Genomic DNA, 22,913 nt, shown 5'->3' with positions numbered 1-22,913 from the left:
TTCCGTTTTCTAGTCACACCGACCCAGCAGGTCGAGATGCTGAGGCTTTTGCAATTACTAATGACCTAGCACAGATTGTTCATTTACCTACAAGAATACTGGACAATCCTTGATCTTTTTCTCACAAACAACCCTTCTAAGTACATGGTCGAAGTGAGAGGTCTTTTAGGTACTTCAGATCACAACTTGGTGATTGTCTCTTCTCCAATGGAACCTTTATCTCATGGCTGTTCCCAACCACGTGTTGTTTGGCATTACAAGAATGCAAAATGGGATGACCTGCGAGACTTCTTTTCTTCTTTTCCTTGGTCGGATTACTGTTTCAAAACTTCTGATGTCAACGTTTGCTCAGATCATGTCAGTGAAATTTTTCTTGCAGGAATAGAATCCTTTATCCCACACTCCACTTTAAAATCTCGTCCTTTATTTAAACCTTGGTTTTCCAATAATGTGCTAAGGCTGTTCAAGAGAACAATCTTGCGTATCGTAATTAGCTTGTTTCTAATTCTTCAGTTTCATTTTCTGCCTACACCAAAGCTCGCAACAATTGTATAGCAGTTATTAATCAGTCCAAATTAGAGTTTGCACAGGCCAAGAGTTTTTAGAAAACTTGCTTCTTGCCCTAATGGTAGCCGAGCATTCTGGTCTCTCTTGCCAAAGCTATTGGCCGCAACTTTTGCCCATCTCTGCTCCCACCTCTGTCAAAACCAGATGGTTCTGTTGTCACTTCAGCCAAGGATAAAGTTGACCTGCTAGCAACACATTTTTCTTCCAGCTCATGTATTAATGATCTTGGTAAAACACCTCCCACCATTCCCAACACGCTCCATTCAATGCCTCCTGTGGTCTTCCATCAAAAGGATATCAGAAGGATTTTTATGAATCTTGATGCTAAGAACGCTCCATGTCCTGATCGTATTTCTCCACTTGTTCTCAAAACCTGTGCTCCTGAACTTACTCCTATTCTTTGCTGCCTTTTTTGACTTTCTTATTCCAAAGGTGTTTTTCCTTCTGCTTGGAAATTTGCTCATATCCAGCCAGTTCCTAATAAGGGTGACAAATCCCTCCCATCCAATTATCGTCCCATTGCAATTACTTCTACTCTTTCTAAAGTAATGGAGAAATCAATTAACCGCCAACTCTTAAACTACCTAGAAACCTTCCGTCTGATCAACGATCGCCAGTATGGATTCCATCAGTGTTGATCCACTGGTTATATTCTGTCTTATGTTACCCCATTTATGGACTAATTCAATGGAAAGGTTCGGTGAAACACAAGTAGTTGCTCTTGACATCTCAAAGGCTTTCGATCGTGTTTGGCATAAAGGTCTTCTAAACAAGGTTTGCCAACTGTTTTTAGTAATTGGTTATCCAGTTTTCTCTCTGATCGCTCACTGAGTGTGATGGTAGATGGATCTCTGTCTTCTAACTTCTCCACTAATGTCGGTAGTTCTTTCCCCCCACTCTATTCCTCTTGTATATTAATGACCTTCTTCCATTGACTGGAAATCCCATCCATAGTTTTGCCGATGATAGCACATTGCCTTCCACTTTCCATTTTGAGAAACCTTGTACTTCTCAATCAGCATCAACATCTTGAAAATCTGCTACCAATTCCTTAAATGCCGATCTTCAGGTAATTCTCCATTGGGGCAAAGACAACTTAGTTGATTTCAACCCTTCTAAATCTCAGTCTTGTCTTATATCTCACAAAAAGGATTCTTCTGCTCCTATGCTTATCTTTGGTGGTGACACTCCGATTTCTAGGCAAAATGTTATATCTCCTTTGGGGATTACCCTGACTTCTAATCTCTCCTGGCACAAGCACATTACATATATTGCTTCCTCTGCATCTAAAAAACTTGGTTTTCTCTTTCGCTCTCGGCATTACTTTTCTTCCAAACAGCTGCTCACTCTGTATAAACTGCAAATCCGCCCAGACATGGAATATTGTTCCCACATCTGGGGTGGTGCCCCGAAAACCTCTCTGAGGCTTCTCGATTCCATTCAGAAGAGGGCAGTTAGGTTAATTAATGATTCATCTCTAACAGAGTCTCTCCACTCGCTTTCTCATAGACGTACTGTTTCTACTGCATGCCTTTCTGCCACCAGCCAACATCCATTTACTGTCCAACTTCAAACCCACAGAACCAACTTTTCATCTTCCTCATTTATTCATTCAACTGCCGTTTTCTGGAACAACCTTCCTTCATACATATTTCCTGAAAATTACAATCTACAGAAGTTCAAGTCCAGTGGCAACAAATATCTTTTTTCGTCTTCTCAACCTCCAACCCAAGCACGGTACTAAGTACTATAGGTTCTAATACCTCTCGTGTTTGGGGTTCACATAAAAAAAAAATATATATATATATATATATAATATAATATAAAAAAATATATACATTAATACATTATATATATATATATAAAATGTATTAATAATAAGTGGTCGTAGGGAATAGTAATGGTTTGAAAAGAATGATAATTAAAAATTGGTATGGAATATGGACAAGGGGCACTGGAAGGGGGTGCCTCCGTAGCCAGGTGTGAAGTAGCAGCAGTGCGTAGCACACGCTTCTTGATTAGACCGGGGTTCGAGCCCGTCACCACCAAATATGGAAGATGCGGAAAGGTCAGGGAATGACCACCGCATATCCCGGAGCAATATGGCCTTAGTTGCTAATGCTCCTAAAAAAAAACCAAAGCAAAGGCACTGGAAGTAATAGTAGCAGAAATACCCAAAAACCATAATAGAATATAGATAAGTAGATCAGAGTATGAATGGAGGAATGCTGACCATGATGAATGATGTTAAAATCATTGGATCTATACCAGGTACCTATTTAATTTTTTCCATGGTTAACACATCTCATGTGGTCAGCATTCCTCCATTTATACGGAGACGCCTGATATATCTATATATATCAGGCACCTCCATAGCCAGGTGGGCAGGAGCAGCAGTGTGTAGCACACGCTTCTTGATTAGACAGGGGTTCGAGCCTGTGACCACCAAATACGGAGGATGCGGAATGGTCAGAGAATGACCACCGCATATCCCCGGAGCAATATGGCCTTAGTTGCTAATGCTCCTATAAACCAAATAACAACAACAACAACAATAATCTATATATATATCATCATCATTCTAATGACTAAGCCCTTTCACCATAGAGATCTTTTTTCTCCACTCAACTCGAATTTGGGCTTTTTGTTTTGCTTCCCTGTAGTTCATTCTTGAGAGTTGGAGCATGTCATTAAGTGGTGTGATTCTTGGTCGTCCTCTGCTTCTTTTCCCTTCAAGCTGTCCTAGTATGTTTACTATCCAATCATTGTCTCCAGAGATGTCCTAGCAACTGCATCTTCCTCTTTATTATGGTTTTCTTGATTTTTCTTTGTTTCTTAGCTACTTCAAGAACCTCTTCATTCATCTTTTTGTCTCTCCAGTTGATTTTCATCAATGTTCTCCACCAAAACATATCAAATGCTTCAATTCTCCTCCAGTCAGTTGCTGTTATTGACCATGTTTCACATCCATATAGCAGTATACTCCATATATAGGTTTCCACAAATCTCTTCCTCTTTTCTTTGTGTATCGCTTGCAATAAATGATTTGTTTTTCCTATGTGCTTCTTTCGCTATTGCAATTCTATTTATTTCTAAATGGGTTTTGACATCCTCTTGCAATGATGGCAAAACAATTTTTGCCATCCTCTTGCATCCGATGGCAAAACAATTTGTATAGCAAAACTTTCTATACAAAAGAACTTGTTCAATTTCCTTGTTATCTGTTTCTGTCTTGTCTGTTTTATTTTGACTTTTTTTTTACAGCAACCATTATTTTTGTCTTTTTGTGTTAAATTTGAACCCGTATTCTAAGAAAACTTCTTCCATTACTTCTATTTCAACTCTCCTTCATTTTCCTCTATATCATCTGCAAAATATATCATCTGCTGCTATATCATCTGCAAAACATATGAATTGCACCTGTACTCCTCCTATTAATTTGGTTTTACACTTCACTTTCTCTAGAGCATCCTTCCATGTACAAGTTAAATAATAATGGTGATAAAATGCACACCCCTGTCTAACTCCTTTTCTTATCTTTGCTCTTCATTATTTTGAAATTCAGTTTTTGTCATTTGATTTTCACATAACTTTTTGATGGCACGTTGATCTGTCCAATCAAACTGGGCCTTCTTTATGGCTCTGAAAAGCTTCTCCCAGAGAACACTGTCAAATGCTTTTTCTAGATCAATAAACGCTATGTGTGTAGTTTTATTTATGATTATTCTTCGATTTACAATTGTGCATAGTGCTAAAATGGCTTCTCATGTTCCTCTTCTATTTCGAAAAACCAAACTGATTTTCGCTTAAAAACTGTTCTGTTTTCAGTTTAATTCTGAGTTTTATTATGTTTAAAAGTATTTTGAATGCATGGCTAAGCAGACTGATGGTTCGGTAGTTTTTACACTGTCGCATTTCCTCTTTTTTGGCAATGTTACTCTCCGGATTTGAAAAAAGTCATCCACATCTTTTCCTTCTTCATAGACTGCTTTTATGATACTAAACATTTCTTTCCTTGTTTTGCCTGCTTGCTTTTTTTAGAAATTCAGCTGGAATTTTATCTTGCTTTTCCATTGGGGATCTCATTTAGAGCTCTTCCATATTCTAATTCTAGTAGGTCTGGCCCCAAACAATCCTCTTTTACTTCATGTTTGGCCTCCAAGGCTTCCTCACTTATTTGGTTCCCATCATAGAGGTCTTCAAGGTACTCTTTCCATCTTATTCCTATGTCTCTATTTCTAATCAGTAGTTTTCCATCTTTATCTCTTATTGCTGTGCTTTTGGTTTTAGGACCTCGAGTATATGTGGCAATCATCTTGTATGCTATGTCAGTTTTACCGTTATTTAAATTATCTCCAACTTCCCTGCATATTTCATCTGTCCACTTTTACTTTGTCCTTTGGCTGTATTCTTCTTTCTGACTTTGTTTCTTTCTACATTCAGGTTGAGAATTTCACTTGTTATCCATGACTTTCTCGGTTGTAGTCTCATGTGCCCAATTACTTTGTTTGCTGTATCTTCCAGAGTCTCTATCACTATCTTCCATTCGATCTGGTCTTTTTTTTTTGTTTCAAGTACTACATCTGTTTCTTTGTTAAACTCTTCTTCCACTTTGTGTTCCTGTAATAGTCTCACATTCCCTTTTATTCTTTGTATTTTCTTATGCCTTTGGGTCATTTTGCAATAACTAGTGGGTGATTGCTTTCCATATCTGTTCCTGGATGATGAAACAAACTTTTAGTTGGTTTCCGTATCTCTTCTTCACTATAACATAATCAATCTGGTATCATTGTAGATCTCCTGGGCCTTCCAAGTGTAGCATCTTTTTGGTACTTCAAAAAATGTGTTGCCAACAAAACTCTAATAGTCTTTCTCCCCTTTTATTTTTTATTCCAAGTCCAAATGGTCCATCCTGCTTCTTCACATGCCCTTTCTTGTCCTATCGCTGCATTGAAATCACCCATTATGATTTGATTTTCTTTATCTTTTACTATCCCTATTAGTTCATCCAGTTGTTCATACATGGTTTCTATTTCATCATCATCATAGTTTCTTGTTGACATATAGACTTGTATTGTATTATATTTAAATCCACTGGGTTTACTGCCACTTTTGCCATCAGTACTCTGTCACTATGATGATAGGTGTTCGTTACTTTTTTTCCCCATTCTTTTGTCAGCAGAAGTCCAACACCATTTCTTCCCCTCTGTTCACTATTGTATATAAATCATGTCACCATTTTTTTGCCACCAAACTTCACTGACTCCCATTATTCCAATGTCCTTTTTCTTTGCTTGTTTTTTAGTTCCTCCAATTTTCTTATTTTCATCAATGTTCTTATATTCCAAGTTCCAATTATTATGGAAGTTTTCTCTTTCTCTTGTTTCTTCTTGGTATTATTAATGTCGCTCACCATTGAGTTCGGAGATTCTTCGCACCCCTGTCTCATTTAAGGGATGCTGGTTACTCGGGGCCTTTCTAATTTTTCTCTCCATGGTAGTTTTTCTTGGGAAAGTTAGTGCAGTATATATATATATTAGATGGGATTTTTTATAAAATGAATTTTCAATGCAATTTGCCTTCTATTTAATGCTGAGTTCCAATGTTTTACAAGCATTCTTACTTCCTCCAAAGGAGCCTCCGTAGCCAGGTGGGAAGGAGCAGCAGTGCGCAGCACACGCTTCTTGATTAGACCGGGGTTCGAGCCCGTCACCACCAAATACGGAGGATGCAGAAAGGTCAAGGAATGAGCACCACATATCCCGGAGCAATATGGCCTTAGTTGCTAATGCTCCTAAAAACCAACAAAACAAACAAAAAACTTCCTCCAAGAAGAACTCTTTACTTTGCCTAGTCAAGTTTTCATGATTTCCATTGCTAGGTTATTGACACAAGTGCTGTGATTAAGATATCCTAAGATTTCAAATGCAAATTTTGAAATAGTGTTAGTAATTTTATAGGACATGTAGAACAAAAACATACCATGTTTTTGTTCTGGTAAACATTTGTATGCATTCCTAAACTTTTCTTTTGGCTCTACATGCTTCACAATATTACTTCATTCTTCTGTAGATCTCTCTATGAAGGTATTACTCCGTCATTTAAAAAACAAATTATGCAGTGCTACTTGGTGTAATTTTGGTATTCACACTGCACGTGAATAATTTTAAAACTGATTACAAAACATCGGTACCAGATGTCTCAATACTGAAATAAAATAAACTAAATGCTTTTCAAATACCATGTATTTTAACTTAAAATAAATTGCCATTATTTTAGGAATTATCTTTGTACATGTTAATGATGATTATCTTCAGAAAATTAATTTATGTAATTTTTTCTAAATGAAAGTAGATAATTTAAATTCTGTTCATCTTGAAGTAAGTGTAACTCAACCTTTATTAAAAACATCTGTACTTTTAATCTTATTCAATATTTTAAGAAATAATTACAAGTAATACAGTTTATAATCTGTTAGGCACTGATGTTGAAATAGGTTGTTGCATAATCAAACACATTCTCAGGTTTCTGGAATAAAATGTTCTCCATAAAGTTGGACAGTATTGTTTTCATGTCAGTGACTTTAGTAATAAATGATTCTTGATCCTACAGTTAAAAATAAAAATAAAAAATTAGTGATTTATCAAGTAATGAAGCATTCAGAATTTTATAGAGACATTTAACACTTGTACTGCAATTGCTTATGTATTAATAACATTAAAAAAAAAAAACTCTGAGTCTTTTGATTATTAATTATTGTGGCATTATCCAGCTGATTTCTACCAATTTGGCAGAACTGATCATTAAAAGTCAAACAACAAAATATAATAATGTTGTTTATTATACAAAATATATGTATAAAATAATAATATCAAATTGTAAAGGTAAGAACTTTAAACAGATAAGTATTGAAACAAGTGACAAATATAAAATGTTTGAATGCACTGGTTACATAAACTGCTTATTTTTAGTTTTAATTTATATTATTAGGCTATCTCATTTAATATTATACAGTAAGTCAAAACTAGCTTCAACTTAAAGTTTGTAAATATGTTCAGTATAATAAACAAGTGCTGACAGTGATAAAAATTTGGCACTAATGATATTAAGAGTAGGAGACCGGCGGAATTACTTAGCAAGTACAGGTCACTGTTGAAAAAAAGCCGTGAATTAGGGTTGAATTTGAAAGTGTCTGCAATTCTGCCCAGACACGATAGGAGAGAGTATATGATGAGAGCCTTGTCGATCAATTCGGCCCTGGAGGGATTGTGCAAGGCTCAAGGGGTAGAATTTTTTTCAGCCTGGACTGTACTTGTTAACAGGAGAGATTGCTTCTACAGGGATGGGATACACTTAAATAGAAAGGGTGCAAGAATTTTTGCTGATGCTGTCGAGGCAGTGTTAGGTGGGTCGGAAACCTGCTAGTTGGGGGGGGGATACAAGGACTAATAGATTAACAGTAGCCACTGGCAGAGGTGGAAGTGATTCTTGCACTGCTTCTATTGAAATGAGCAGAAGCCTGAAAAACAAGATGCAGGATATTTCAGAGACTGCTGGGAGTCATTGCGGTACAAGTAAACACATGGGTTGTGTTAGGGTAGCTAAGAATAGAAACAGGTGCATGTATACCTGCGTGTACACCAATGCTAGGAGTTTGGTAAATAAATTTGATGAATTTGAGGTATTGCTCAAAACATCAAAGGCAGATATTGTTGGGATATCAGAGACGTGGTGTCACACAGATATAAGTAATGCGGAACTGGAATTTGGGGAATACAATGTGTATAGAAAGGATAGACAGGACAGGAGGGGAGGAGGGGTTATGCTATTAATTAAGAAACACATAAAGTCCAAGGAAGTGAAGCCAGTTGACATCGATGGACAGGGCAGTGTCGAGTCAGTTTGGTGTGACATAAGCATAGGGAAATAAAAATTGAGAGTAGGAGTGTGCTATAGGCCTAATGACTCTGATGAGTATAATAAGATATTGTACAAGGAAATAGAGTGGGCCAGTAAATCAGAGAGTCTTATAATGGGGGATTTTAATTTCCCAGATATTGACTGGAATTTGTGGGTTGGTCACTCGCACACTAGCAAGGCTTTTGTGGATTTATTGGATGATTGTTTTCTACATCAGCATGTTCGTGAGGCAACAAGAGGGAGCAATACTCTTGATCTGATTATCAGTAGTGATTCTTCATGCATTAAGAATCTGCAGGTAAATGAACCACTAGGTGGCAGTGATCACAGTGTGTTGAAGTGGGATTTACTCAAGGAGGTAACTACCATCAGAGGTAAAGGGAAGGGTTTTTGTTTTCGTAAAGGCGACTATGATGGTCTGAGACAGTATTTAAATTCTATACAGTGGGACCAACTGATGATGTTACCAACAGCAAACTCAAAATGGGAGGCATTCAAGGAACTAATCTTGGAGGCTACCAGGCTCTACATACCAACTAAGAAATATTGTTCAAGGTTTAGGCCTAAATGGTTGTCAGATGAACTAATGAGACATGTGGCAGAGAAGAAAAATGCATGGGATACATACAAATTAATGGGTGACATGGAAGCCTATGATAGATATAAGTTGGTCTGCAATCAAGTCACAAAGGAGATTAGGCAGGCAAAGGCAGACTACGAAAAATCCTTGGCAAAGGATGCAAAGAAAAACAGAAAAGAGTTCTTTACATATTTAAACTCAAGAAGGAAAGGGATGAATCAGATTGGTCCACTGGATATTGATGGTTCAACAGTTGAGGATCCTGCTCAGGTGGCTAACAATTTAAACGAGTATTTTGCATCTACATTCACGCATGAGGAGTTATTCAGGAAGGAGAATGATGTAGGTAAAGTAAACATTGGCAGTGAGCTGGATGATTTTGTAATAACTGAGAGGAAAGTGGAGGAGAGATTGTTGAGGATAAACATAAAAAAGGCACCTGGGGTGGATGGGATCTATCCAGTTATATTAAAGGAGGCAGCAAAGGAAGTAAGCAAGCCCCTAGCCATAATTATGAGAGCTTCTTTGGACTCAGGGGAGGTACCCATAGACTGGAGATGTGCAAATGTAACCCCAATTCACAAAGGAGGATCAAAGGCTGACACAAGTAATTATAGACCTGTTAGTTTAACTTCTGTTCCAGGTAAATTAATGGAGGCACTGGTTAAAGAAGCACTGCAGGATCATCTAGACAAGAATTCAGTTATAGCTCAGACGCAGCATGGTTTTGTTAAGGGCAGGTCTTGCCTGACCAATTTGATTGGATACTATGATGTAGTCACAAAAGAACTGGATGCAGGGAATAACTTTGATATTATATATTTGGATCTTAGAAAGGCTTTTGATACTGTTGCACATGGAAGACTGCTGCACAAATTGGAGCAGTGTGGCATTGGAGGCAAATTGCTGCTATGGATAAGGGGATGGTTGAGTGGCAGAAGACAGAGAGTGGTAATCAATGGACACTGCTCAACGTGGACTAATGTTATTAGTGGAGTTCCTCAGGGTTCAGTGTTGGGTCCGTTGTTGTTTTCGGTGTTTATGAATGATATTGATGATGGGATATCAAGTTTAATGTCCAAGTTTGCAGGGTTGTTAAGGACACTACTGATGCTATGCTGCTGCAACAGGATCTGGAAAGGTTGAACAGATGGGCTGAGAGGTGGCAAATGAAGTTTAACATTGACAAATGTAAAGTACTACATATGGGAAACAGTAACCCCAGAGCAACGTATCAACTCTGCGGTACTACACTGACAGTGGTGGAGAATGAAAAGGACCTGGGGGTAATTGTGCAGGCAGATATGAAGTTCTCTGAGCAGTGCAGACGAGCTGCAAGAGTAGCTCATGGTGTCTTGTCAATGATAAAGAGGAATTTTTCTAGCAGGGATAAGGAGGTGATTATTCCCTTGTATAAGGCAATGGTTAGGCCACATCTTGAGTACTGTATACAGGTCTGGAAGCCTCATTTCAGGAAGGATGTGGAGCTGCTGGAACGGGTACAGAGAAGGGCAACAAGATTAGTGAATGGAACAAAGGGTTGCTCTTACGAAGAAAGGCTTAAGTTTTGCAAATTACAGAGTCTGGAGACTAGGCACCGGAGAGGTGATCTGATAGAGGTGTATAAGGCTTTGAATGGTTTGAGCATGCTCAATGCCAATGGGATTCTTCATCTTGCTCAGAATAATCAGCTCAGAGGGCATAAATTCAAATTGAGGAAGGACGGATGTCGGATAGATGTGCGGAAATTTGCCTTTGGCCAGCGGGTGGTTGGTTGGTGGAACCGACTTCCATCACTTGTTGTTGAAGTTGATAGCCTAAACAAATTTAAAGCTCAACTGGACACATATTTCGAACGAACGGAGGGGTGAAATGGGAGTGGTGTGTTTTTTTTTTTTTTTTTTGGCTGATGCTGAATAAGCTTGCTTTCTTGCATCATATGCCTCTACTAATGCTAATGCTAAAAACAGGAGTCAAAGTCAGAGTTTTCATGTTCATTTGCTGTTGATTACTGAAGTAATCAACAGCAAATGAAAATGATGTGCCAATACATTGGTGGAGAAAAGAGCCATAAAGGATAGAAGAAATAAAGTCTGTGATACTATTTAAGTGGAAATTTTGTACAAGGTTCAGAAAAACCCTGAGCAAATCTTCAATCTGATTATAATAAAGACTTTGTAGCTACTGAATTCTGTTTACTATGGTGAGAAGACTGATAGTTATACTGTAAGTAAAGAAACCATTGAACAAGTGAGAAGTTGCATCCACAGTTCACAAAAAACAACATATCAGGTCAGCATTGAACTTGTTATTAAACCACTTTTGGGGTACTGCAAAAAACAATATGAAGTGAAAAAGCATTGTGTAAGAAGTTGCATCTAAAACATAAAAGTTGCAGATGGTACAAGCTGTTATGGCTGATGGCAAGATCAGACATTGTGTGAACATGTTTACTAAGATACAGAAAATGAAGTGTTGCTTAAACATTTTGTATTTTAATGATAAATGTACATCCCATGTCACAGGCAAGTCAAATACATGTACGGAGGAAGTAAAAAAACCGCCATAGGGGTTTTTGCCTGAGACAGTCCCACAGTTTAGTATATTTTGTGTTGCAAGTTGCAGAATGTGTATGGCCTATTGTTCACAAGAAGATCAGTCACCAGTCTCATGTATCAAGATATTCTGAAGCATTATCTGATCTTGCAGACTGCTCAGAATGATCCAGGCAACAACATGTTTTTTCAACATGATGACAAGCCTCTCACTCTCAAGTTCAAGGCTGTTTGGCTCCATCCATCAACCCAGAGAGTGGATCCAGTTCTCCGGCAAGAGCACACAGTAGATCTCAAACCATCACTTTTTTGTTGTGCTGCTATGTTGGATGTGAGGTTGCTCACAGGAAAACTCCTCATGATAACATGTTATTTTAAAGTCTTCTTTGTTTTTTCAAGTATGTCACTTATATCAAATTTTTTTCATATCACCCTGGATCCGATGGTAACCTCTTCTGAAGCTGATTTTTGCGAGGTAATCTTTTATATTAATTTTTGTTCTACACTATTTTGAAGTTTGCTGAAACTGCCCTTTTGCATTGGTGTAAAACACAAGGTCAAGCTTGCCCCCTACTGAGTGCTGGAAGGGGAAGGTTTACGTTAAGCTTAACTTCCCACTGCTGCCCGTCAGAAGGCAATAAAGTTTGTAATTTTACCCAACCGAAGGGAACATTCTTACAGTATAGCATTGATTTTAATTGTCCTGTCCTTGGAAACTGAACTTAGAAAACAAAATTTTCTGAAAAACTTTGCAAATAAGATAACCTGCTCTAACTTGGTGAGTACTTGTTAAGAAAAGGAAATTAAACCTATCATCTTGTGTTTCCCTCACCCGTAGGTACTATCCGGATGACCTTTGAATTTCCCCAAACTGTCAGCCTCTACCACCCATGTATGCAACTTATTCCAGTAATTTACAACTCGCTGGCTAAAATAAAACTTCCTGCAGTCCAATCTAAACATCTCCCCCTGTGACTTGAATTTAAGGCCCCTAGTTCCAGCATCATTTATAATCTTGAAAATCTCGTCCTCGTTCATTTTAATGATGCCTCTCAGATAAACACCTTAAACACCTCTATGATAAACGCCTTACACACCTCAATCAAATCTCCTCTAAGATGTCTAGTTTCTAAACTCTGCAACCCACATATTTGAAGTCTTTCTTCATAAGGACGCCCTTTTGGCGATCTCACCAGGCGAGTTACCCATCTTTGCACCCTTTCAAGAAGCTTGATGTCGTTCTTTAGGTGTGTTCTCCATACTTGAACACAGTATTCCAAGTGTGGTCTAACAAAAGCCTTATATAACGGGATTATCACATCCCTATCTCTATTTGCAAAAGTTTGATAGATCATCGATAGGACACCATGGGCCTTCCTTGCAACCTGTTTACAATGCTCTGAGAATTTCATGTCTGACCGTATCGTAACACCCAAGTCCCTTTCCTCCAGTACTGGGTTTAGTTGAACTCCACCAAGTGAATAAGTTATTTTGGGATTACTGTTTCCCAGGTGTAATACCTTACACTTTGTTGGATTAAAGTATAACTGCCATTTTTCTGTCCATTCCTGAAGTCTATCTAGGTCTTTCTGAAGAAGTTCAGCTTGACAGTGATCATTAAATACTCTACCAATTTTAACATCATCTGCAAATTTAGACATCACGCCCTCTATCCCTTCATCGATGTCGTTTATGAAAATTAAAAACAGCAGTGGTCCTAATACTGATCCTTGGGGAACCCCACTTCTTACATCAATCTAAGGAATAGGCATTTATCACAACCCTCTGCCTCCTGCCATCCTGATATCCATCTAAGGATTTTCCCAGTGATTCCAACCTGCTTCAGCTTATAAAGCAACCACTCATGTGGGACTGAGTCAAAAGTTATTCCCTAAATCCAGCTCATGAGTGACCCTTTCAAAATAGTGAACAAGATTTGTTCAAAATGATATTCCCTTTACAAAACCTTGCTGAGTATTCTTGAGAATTTCAATTCTATCCAAATTATCCGACAGGTCGATAATTTCCCACTTCACTCTTAGAACCATCCTTATGTATGGGAGATACATTGGCACTTTTCCAATCCAAAGGAATCTCCCCAGAGTCTAGTGATGCTCACATAATTAGCCTCAATGGTTCAATGCACTCACTTGCCACCTCCATTAAGATTATAGAGTATATTCCATGAACTCCAGGAGCCTTACTGGTTTGTAGGCTCGAAAGTTTTTTCATTAAATAATCTTGCGAAATTTCAATATCATTAATTACATATTTTTCAACTTCGCTCCAATAATTTTCCATTGCCGCAAAAGGTTTTTCTTCTGTAAATATCGATGCAAAATAACTGTTGAGTTCATCTGCAACGGCAGATGGTGTATTTAATACTATCCCCTTTCCCTTCCGTAAAGGTCCGATCTGGTTTGTCTTGCTCTTCTTAGCATTTATATAAGTGAAGAATTCCTTAATCTCCCTCTTTGCTTGCGATTTCTCATAAACTGCCTTTGCCTGTCGAACCTTTTCTGTGGCTCTATTACAGATCATCTTGTAGCTGTTATAGGCTTCAGTACTTTTTATTGCTCTGTAACTTTTCCATGCCACCTTTTTCTGCTCAAGTAATGTGGCAACTTCACTATTCATCCAACTTGGAACCCTCCTCGTGGAGTATTATTTTAATGTAAATACGCATTCAAGGAGTCTGTGATTAATGTTTTAAAAGCATACTACAGTTCAATTGTATTTGTTCTCTGTGCGATATCTACCCAGTTAATAGAGGCCATGTAGCACCTTAAGGCATTGTAATTTCCTTTTCTGAAATTATAACTTACTCCTTTGCCTTTAACTACTGTTATCTCTCTCTTCGTTGTCTACTCCAGAACTACATGATCACTTCCTGCTACTGGTTCCTCTACTGTCAGCCCTGTTATGTCATCTGATTCATGGGTGATGATGAGGTCTAGGATATTCTTTTCTCTAGTACTTTCTCTGACATGTTGATACAAATAACAGTCATCTAGTTGATTCTTGATTTTTTAAGGAGTCCTTATGTGCTGTAATGTAATAACATTACAGCACATAAGGACTGTAATGAGGTGAGTGCTGAAAATTAAGCTAAGCTATACATACGATCTAGTTGATTTAAAAATTTTGTTCCCCATGTCGAGTTTCCTTCCCATTTTCTCTAATCTATTAGAGGCAAATTGAAATCACCCATGATAAGATATTGACACTTACTTGCCCATTCCATTTGCATGTAGAGGCTTTCAACATAATCTTCACAATCACCTGGTCTGCAAATTACTCCCACTCCCATTATACCTTTGTTTCCAACTATCTCACACCATACAGATTCTATACTAGCATGTGAAACGTCTGAATCTGGGAAAGCTATCATCGCACACAGGCTGCTTCTGATAAAAAGCATTACCCCACCACCCTTTCTATCTACCCTATCCTTCCTAAATACATTATACAAGCTGTACTGAAACTCATCATCCCCTATTTCCGGGTGGCACCATGTTTCCGTAAGCCTTATGATGCCCGCGTTACTTGATTTAATCAGCAGTTTGAATTCACTAATTTTGTTGACGACACTTCTAACATTACTATATAAACAATTAAGACACTGTTCTTGTATATTTAACAACCCTAACACAACCCTTGAAGTTTTTTAGGCTGTCTTCCGTGGCATTAGCTACCCATTCACTTGAAACGTTTCTGCCCTCCAGTTGGGGAAACAGATAAGAACTCTTGAGGTATGTGCAAGAGTTACTTTGACCAATATTATCAGATAAACACGTGTCAGTATTACCCACATCCCCCCTAACTAGCAGTTTTCCTGCACCTTTAAGGTATCCTCAGTAATACTGGCAAAAACTTTTTCACCACCTTTGTTTAAGTGTATCCCATCTCTACAAAGCAAATTCCTTCTACCTACAAGTGTGGGCCAAGCTGATAGAAATTTGCCCCCAAAAGCCTTGCAGTGTACTTCAAGTCTTGAGTTAATCCACAAGGCTTTTAACATATAATCCCTGCTATCGTGTCTGGGCAGAATTGCAGACACATAGACATTGTGGCCTAGCTTGTGGCATTTTCTTGCCAACTGGGCTAGCCGGGTGGGTAAATTGCCTGCCTGGCAACCCAAAGGTCGTGGGTTGGAATCCTGCCTCGGGCTTGGATTGAAGTACTGCAAAAACCTTGGAAGGTGCATTATGGCCAAAGAAGCCAATGCGCAAACTACAAAAAAAAAGCGGCATTTCCTCAGCATGGTCCTGCATTTTTCCTACAAATCATCAGATTGTGTACGTTTAATTAAAAGATGAATGAATAATAAAAAATATTATTAATATTATTATAAAAAAATTTATTAAATAATAAAAAATAATAAAGAACCAAAGTGTTCCTAAATAATTCATAACTTTGAAACCTCTTATTATGTCAGATTCGGAAACTGGGATACAGGCACTGCCTGTACTTTCTCCTGCTAGATCAAGCAGGATTGATCCTATGTATGAAGATCCTGATGAGTATAACATAGACCATAAAGCCTGCTATTTTGTCTGGGCAGAAAAAGAATAAAAGGTGTGTAACTCCCCATTTGGGCTCTGAATCTCCAACACCTAAAGATAGCAACCAACCATCTACACAGTCTGAGGCAGAACTCCCACATTAACAGCACTTCGCCATTGAGTACTACCAAGAAAACACCAGTCCACTATATGCAATACTTGAGCAGAGGCTCTGACTTAAAAGGTTTCGGCCTGTCAGTCCAACCATGTCTCCGCTGCTGTTAGGATCAAAATAATCAAGATCTGGACAAACAAGGAAAGGCTTCTCCTGAATCTTCACATCCAGAATGAGAAACTAACTACCAAGTTGGGAGGCCAAGACAATAAAAATGAACAAAAAATCAGATGCCACAGTGTGCTGACCCTCATATCCCGCTTGCTGCCTGCTCTTTTGCTTCCACTCACAGAGAATAAAAAGGCATTGATGATGCTGGATGTCTACTTAGATGGGCAGTGGGGGGGGATCCTTCAGCACCCCTATTCAATATGAGCTGCCACAACTGGAAGAGCAAGAATCAAACATGCTACAGCACACTTGCTCTTATGCACAAGCAGTGAAAGAGAAAAGAATCACCAATCAACCAACCTCAAAACGGATAAAAAGAAACCCAACATTGTCATCTTACATCCATTTGAAAATTCTCCAACCCATCAAGGAAGCAATGACTAAACATATAAAAACAAATATGAAGAATATAAAAGTAAATGCCATTTGAAAAACAAGAAACACAGGAATAATAGTAGAAACTGCCAGTGCTCTACTCCAATCTGCCTCGATGACAAATCTTGGCCTACAAGCAGAACCCCCCCGACAAACCCAAAGGTCCATCTATCATTATCTTTGATGTTCCCAGTGGTATCTCTCAAGAAGAGCTTCTTGATGAGGTGCATGAATGTAACTTCAGCAACTACATCACCAAACATGCAAAAAAGCTTTCTACCTAAATACGGCACAACAACCAAATCCAAGAAAAATGTAAATTGGATCATTGAGCTTGCTCCCAATATATAGAATATCATCACAAAAGCAAGAGAAAAATGTACACTGGTACTTTGGTCTCACAGATACAGAGTTCATCTCAGTGCTGAAATGTTACAGCTGCCACAAATTTGGGTATACAACACATACCTATACTTCCACAGTGGCCATCTGTGGGCACTGTGCAGAAAAAAGGGCACACAATCAAAGAGTGTCAAAAGAGAGATGACCCTCCCACCTGTGTAAACTGCAAGATGAACAAAATTAATCAGGGCTATTCAATCCGAGGTCCCAGTTGCCCCACGTACCAAAAAGTAAAGAGATTATACCAGGAAAAAATTGACCAGGGATCTATGCCCTAAACACCTCAAAACAGTTAAAGTTCTTGCAATTAATGCCCAGCACGCATGCTTGGTAGTGGACCAACTCAAAAAGAAAATTGAAGAGCAATGCATTGACATCTGCCTCATCCAAGAACCCTATGGTCATTCGAAAAAGGTTCAAGGATACCCCATATCCTACAAAATTGTTGAGTCAGAGGGTGATATGCCTAAGCAGCCATTATAGTATGGAGCTCAAACATCACTGTAACCAAGGTAAACTTCCAATTTACAACCTTCGCTGCCTGTGTCCACATATCTGCAATGGGAACTTTTCACCTGATTTACATATATTCCAGACCTGGGGAAGACATCACCCCCATAATTTATTATCTACAAGCAGCCTTGAACTCTCTAAGCAGCCAAAAAAACACTGTGGCCATGGAAATAAACTCACACTCCGCCATCTGGCGGAATGCGAGTCCATCCAGCAAGGCAATGCGGCTCGTCCCAGTGTAGTAAATGGTATGAGGCTAGAAGACATCTGGCTACCTCCACCTACAAACCTTGTCAACTATGTACCTTCTCCACAACACAGTATGAAACTAATATTGATGTGACACCCCCCCAGCTACAAGATCTGTCTTGAAAAAATGGGCACTGGCAAGTTAATGAACTTTGGACCACCTCGGATCATCGGGCAATCTCCTTCTCTCTTGTCTGATTGGTGGATCCTCTTCCACCCAGTATCAACAACACAAACAGATGCTCTCTCAAAAAGGTGAACTGGAAGTGCTTTGTAGTAATGCTGAAACAACTCCTTGAGCAAAAATCCCTACAGAATTTTCTCGCCCGCCTCTGGATGAGCATGCCACAGTCATCACAATATCACAATAATTCTCCAGACAGCTTGTGGTATCTCGATACCAAGGAAGAGACCCCAGAAAAACTCAGTACCATGGTGGTGTGCAGAACTGATAACACTGAGAAGACAAGTCCACTCGGCACAAAAAAACTTTCAGTGAGCCTGTAGATCCTGGCCACAACTGGAAGTAGAGGTCCTGCAGAACACTTACCGCAACTCAAGAAACCGATACTCAAATAAGATCAGACAAAAGAAAAGGCAATCCTGGAAAAACCTTGTCTCCAGTACTGGCAACACACACCCTTTGGGCATAGTTTATAAAATCATCACTAGTAAACTACCTCGTGGAGATATCACAAATGTAACAATCACACCAAATGGAATTCTGACCAATACTTGGAAGGACCCAGTGGCAAATATTCTTACCTGTCTGTTTCCAGAAGATGACTGACAAGAAAATGAAACATGAAGACGTATTTGTGAAGGAAACAATTATAATAAGTACCTGACTGCACCACCCTTCTGATTTGAAGACCTTGCAGCTGCTCTTGCAAAAACAAAACCCAATAAGGCTCCGGGCCACAATCTCCTGGAATCAGAGATCATTCACAAATTCTATAAGCACTTTCCAGAACACCTATTAGCTCTTTACAACAACTGCCTTGAAAAATCTACCTTCCCATCCAGGTGAAATTGCTTGCATTCACTTAATCCTCAATAAACCAGATAAACCACCAATACAGCCAAGTTCTTACTGGCCAATTGCTCTTCTACCCTTTCTTGGGAAAATATTGGAATGATTATTGCATACCAGAGCAACCAACTACTACTACAATCAGGTAAATTTACAATTCCCACACCAACATGGGTTAAAGAAAGGCAGCTGCACCTGAGGACGCTCTGTCGACACTTATCACTGCTCAATCCACAACTGACCACAAATATCAGCTTGCTGTCTCCATAGACTTTGCAGGTACCTTTGACACCTTCTGGTTGCCTATCACCTTGAGGCATTTGAGGCTTGCCGCCTTCTCAAAAAGTCTCCACTCATGCCTACATAATTATATGATGAGCTGCATGGTCATGGTCCATATAAAATACAAAGAATGCTCCAGAGTTGTCACCAAAGCTTGCCTCCAGGGGTCTGTGCTTGGCCAATGTTCTGGTCAATCATACTAGATTAGCTCCTGAATACTGACCTGATATCATTACAGATGCAAACGCATGTGCTCAGCTTGAAGGAAGGACAAATTTGGCACCCTAAAAGCTATCCACAATATGACTACCACACAAACTAAAAATATTTGTAGAAAAATAAGAGAAATTTACCTCAACATCATACATAGAACACTTCCATATGACACTTTCCAGCAATTAAAATGAATATAAAATTAAAGCAAAATGATTACAGTAATAAAAATACGGAATATTTTCCATATTATGGAATATAATATGAAAAAAATTTTAAAAAATGGAAATGAATATTTCCATTCCAGTAATTAAGATGTGGTTGAAAAGTCCCATCAGCTTCAGGAAGGAAATTCGTTTTGAAAAATTAACGTTAAACTTTTAAAATTAATTTTTAAAATTTTTTAAATTGATTTTATTCATTGTAATCATTTTGCGTTAATTTTATATTCATTTTAATTGCTTGAGAGTGTCATATAGAAGTGTTCTATGTATAATATTGAGGAAAATTTCTCTTATTTTTTTTGCAAATATTGAAATACAATGTAGAACATATTGAGCATCATAGCTCTGCTTTATACTAAACTAAAAATATTAACAGAAAAGACTCAAGCAATTTTAATCAAAGGCAGCCTCAGTGCTATTAGATCACCAACAATCAGGATTGATGGCAGACAAGTAAAACTTGTGACCAAATTCAAATAATTCAAATATCTAGGAGTTATAGTTGACAGTAAACTTACCTTCCACCCACATCTACAACATCTTGAAGAAAAGATCAGGAAATATACTGGCATGATTTCCAGAATTACAAGATGTGACTGGGGTCTAAAAACAAGAACATTAATAATTATCTACAAGGCTGTTCTGTTTCCTGCTTTCTGCTATGGTGCAGGTGCCTTGTGCCACAGAGTAATCCTCGAAAGAAATAGAAAAAAATTGGAAACAATACAAAGGCATATCCTACTCTCCATCACCAGGGCATACTGCACCGTCAGCACACCTGCACTTCAGGTCCTGGCAGGTGTGCTCTCATTGTACACTGTGCTGCCATTTTATTAGGTACACCTACCTAGTAGCGTGTTGAGCCTCCTTTAGCCTTCAAAACAGCCTGAATTTGTCTAGGCATGGATTGAACAAGATGCTGAAAACGTTGTGCAGGAACAGAGTACCATGCAGACATGAGTGTGTCATGCAGTTCCTTGAGATTCGGTGGAGGTGTAGGCCTGCAGCGAACAGCCTTTTCCAGCTCATCACAAAGATGTTCAATAGGATTGAGATCGAGGGACTGAGTGGGCCACTGCAGCAAAGAAAAGTCATTGTCATATTCCTGGAATCATTCCATATTGATTTGGGCTTTGTGCACTGGCGCATTATCCTGCTGGAAGTAACCATTTAACTGAGGATAAACTGTCAACATGAACGGATGTACTTGGTCAGCAACGATGTTTAGGTACAATGTGGCATTCAGATGTGAATCTATGGGTATCAGTGAACCCAATGTGTGTCAAGAAAACATTCCCCACACTATAACACTGCCCCCACCACCTTGCACAGTAGTTGTCAGACATGACAGGTCCATGGATTCATGTTGTTTTTTCCAAATTCTGAGCCTTCCATCAACATGATGCACCAGGAACTTCAACTCGTCAGATCAAGCAACTGTTTTCCAATCCTCGATGGTCCAGTGCTGGTGTTGCTGTGCCCACAGGAGGCATGCTCTCTTGTTCTTCATTGATAACAAAGGTACGCAATGTGGCCATCGGCTGTTGTAGCCCATTCGCGACAAAGTGCGACTAGTGGTCCGTTGCAATATTTTGTTCTGCGCACCAAGGTTATATTCTGATGTGATGTGCAACATTGTGGCCTATTTGTTTGCACAATTCTAGCCATCCTCCTCTGATCTCTCTCATCAACAAGCGATTTTCTTCCACAGGAGTGCCATTGCGAGGATGTTTACTGTTCGTTGCACCATTCTCGACACACCCTCGAAACTGTGGTGCATAAAAAGTTCAGGAGAACTCCCATTTCAGAGATGCTTTGTCCAGCTCGTCTTGCCCCTACTACCATGCCACATTCGAAGTCCATTAGATCACTCCTTTTCCCCATTCTTGCTACAGTTTGTACTTTTAACTGATACTAGAAAGGTTGTTCTGCTGCATTTATATCCTCAGCTGTGGTCATGTGACTTGCAACGTTGTGGGACAGACCATTTGTGTGAACAGTAGGGGTGTACTAATAAAGTGGTAGCACAATGTATATGGACGAGATTGCTAGAGAGCTCTTTTACCACTATAGGAAAAGTCTGCCAATGACAATCATCGACTATATTCTCAACCTCACCAAAACCAGAAACAGGAAAGGAAAAACATTGTATCCCTCCTCCACAAATGGCAGTCGGACTGGACTGCCTCGACCAAAGCACGAATCACCCACAGATTTGTACCAGATGTCTTGATAACCTATCCGAACCCAGCTTGGATTTTTGAACTTATCAAAAATCCTGGAGACTAAAAACAAAAAAAAAAAAAAAAAAAAAAGGTTTAGCAAGTTTAGAAATAAAAACACTAAGTTGTACTTAAGTGTTTTTATTCACAGGTAACTGGAAAAAAATGGAACTTTTAGCCACAATGACACATATGTATAGGCCTTTAACAAAAATAATTACTTATTTTTTGCTGCACCATTTTCGAACTGCATTTCTTTGCTGCCAGATCTTTCTCTCTTTTCAGCAAGGGCTGTTGAGTTGGACAGCATTCAGTTTGTTGATCGTTTGTCGATTCAGCATTTAGTTTGTTTGTCAATTTTCATGTCATTTAATTTTGTTAATTGGTAAGATTATAAAAGTGTAAAAATTTATGCTTTATATCTTCATTTTTATAGTCTGTGATAGATTAGAATTGTTGTTTAATAAATCAAAATTCAATTCACAAATGTGATCCCAATAACTGGTGCTTACTGTAATTATTTTATGGCACCAGCATAAAAAAAAAATTAATGCTGATCGTTCGGATTATCAGCGCTCTATTGTATATGATATCAAAATTATTTTCTGCATATAGTGACCACATTTCCTTTGTGACCACATCGTAGTATCCAATCAAATTAGTCAGACAAGACTTCCCCTTAACAAACCCATGTTGTGTCTGAATGTTCAAGGGCTACCACATATGCAAGCATGTGGTAGCCTGTAGCTGATTCACTCAGCTACAGCAGCTGCATCATTCTTCCACATGTAAACATGTGGGAGAATGATGTGAATTGTTTTTCAAAAATGATAATACCGCAATGATTTTCCTGGATGTGTATTTACCTTGTAATTACAAGAAAAATTTACAGAAAAAAAATCTCTACTGGCAGTTGCTTTATAAAAA

At 38.6% G+C, this 22,913-nt stretch overlaps 1 protein-coding gene across 1 annotated transcript in view; it reads right to left on the bottom strand.

The window, feature by feature from the left end:
* Window positions 1-7,041: 7,041 nt before the first annotated feature.
* LOC150079337 (ciliogenesis-associated TTC17-interacting protein-like) overlaps window positions 7,042-22,913 on the bottom strand; it is a 103,922-nt gene continuing 88,050 nt past the window's right edge. Inside the window, exon 5 of the mRNA XM_090383036.1 lies at window positions 7,042-7,173. Within this exon, the coding sequence (XP_090239162.1) occupies window positions 7,042-7,173 (132 nt within the window). The remainder of the gene's footprint in view (window positions 7,174-22,913) is intronic.

Source organism: Mastigoproctus giganteus, chromosome 10 (genome assembly GCF_048544385.1).
Source record: "Mastigoproctus giganteus isolate SK-2022 chromosome 10, ASM4854438v1, whole genome shotgun sequence".
NCBI lineage: Eukaryota > Metazoa > Arthropoda > Arachnida > Uropygi > Thelyphonidae > Mastigoproctus > Mastigoproctus giganteus.
This window is presented reverse-complemented; position numbering and strand designations above follow the sequence as displayed.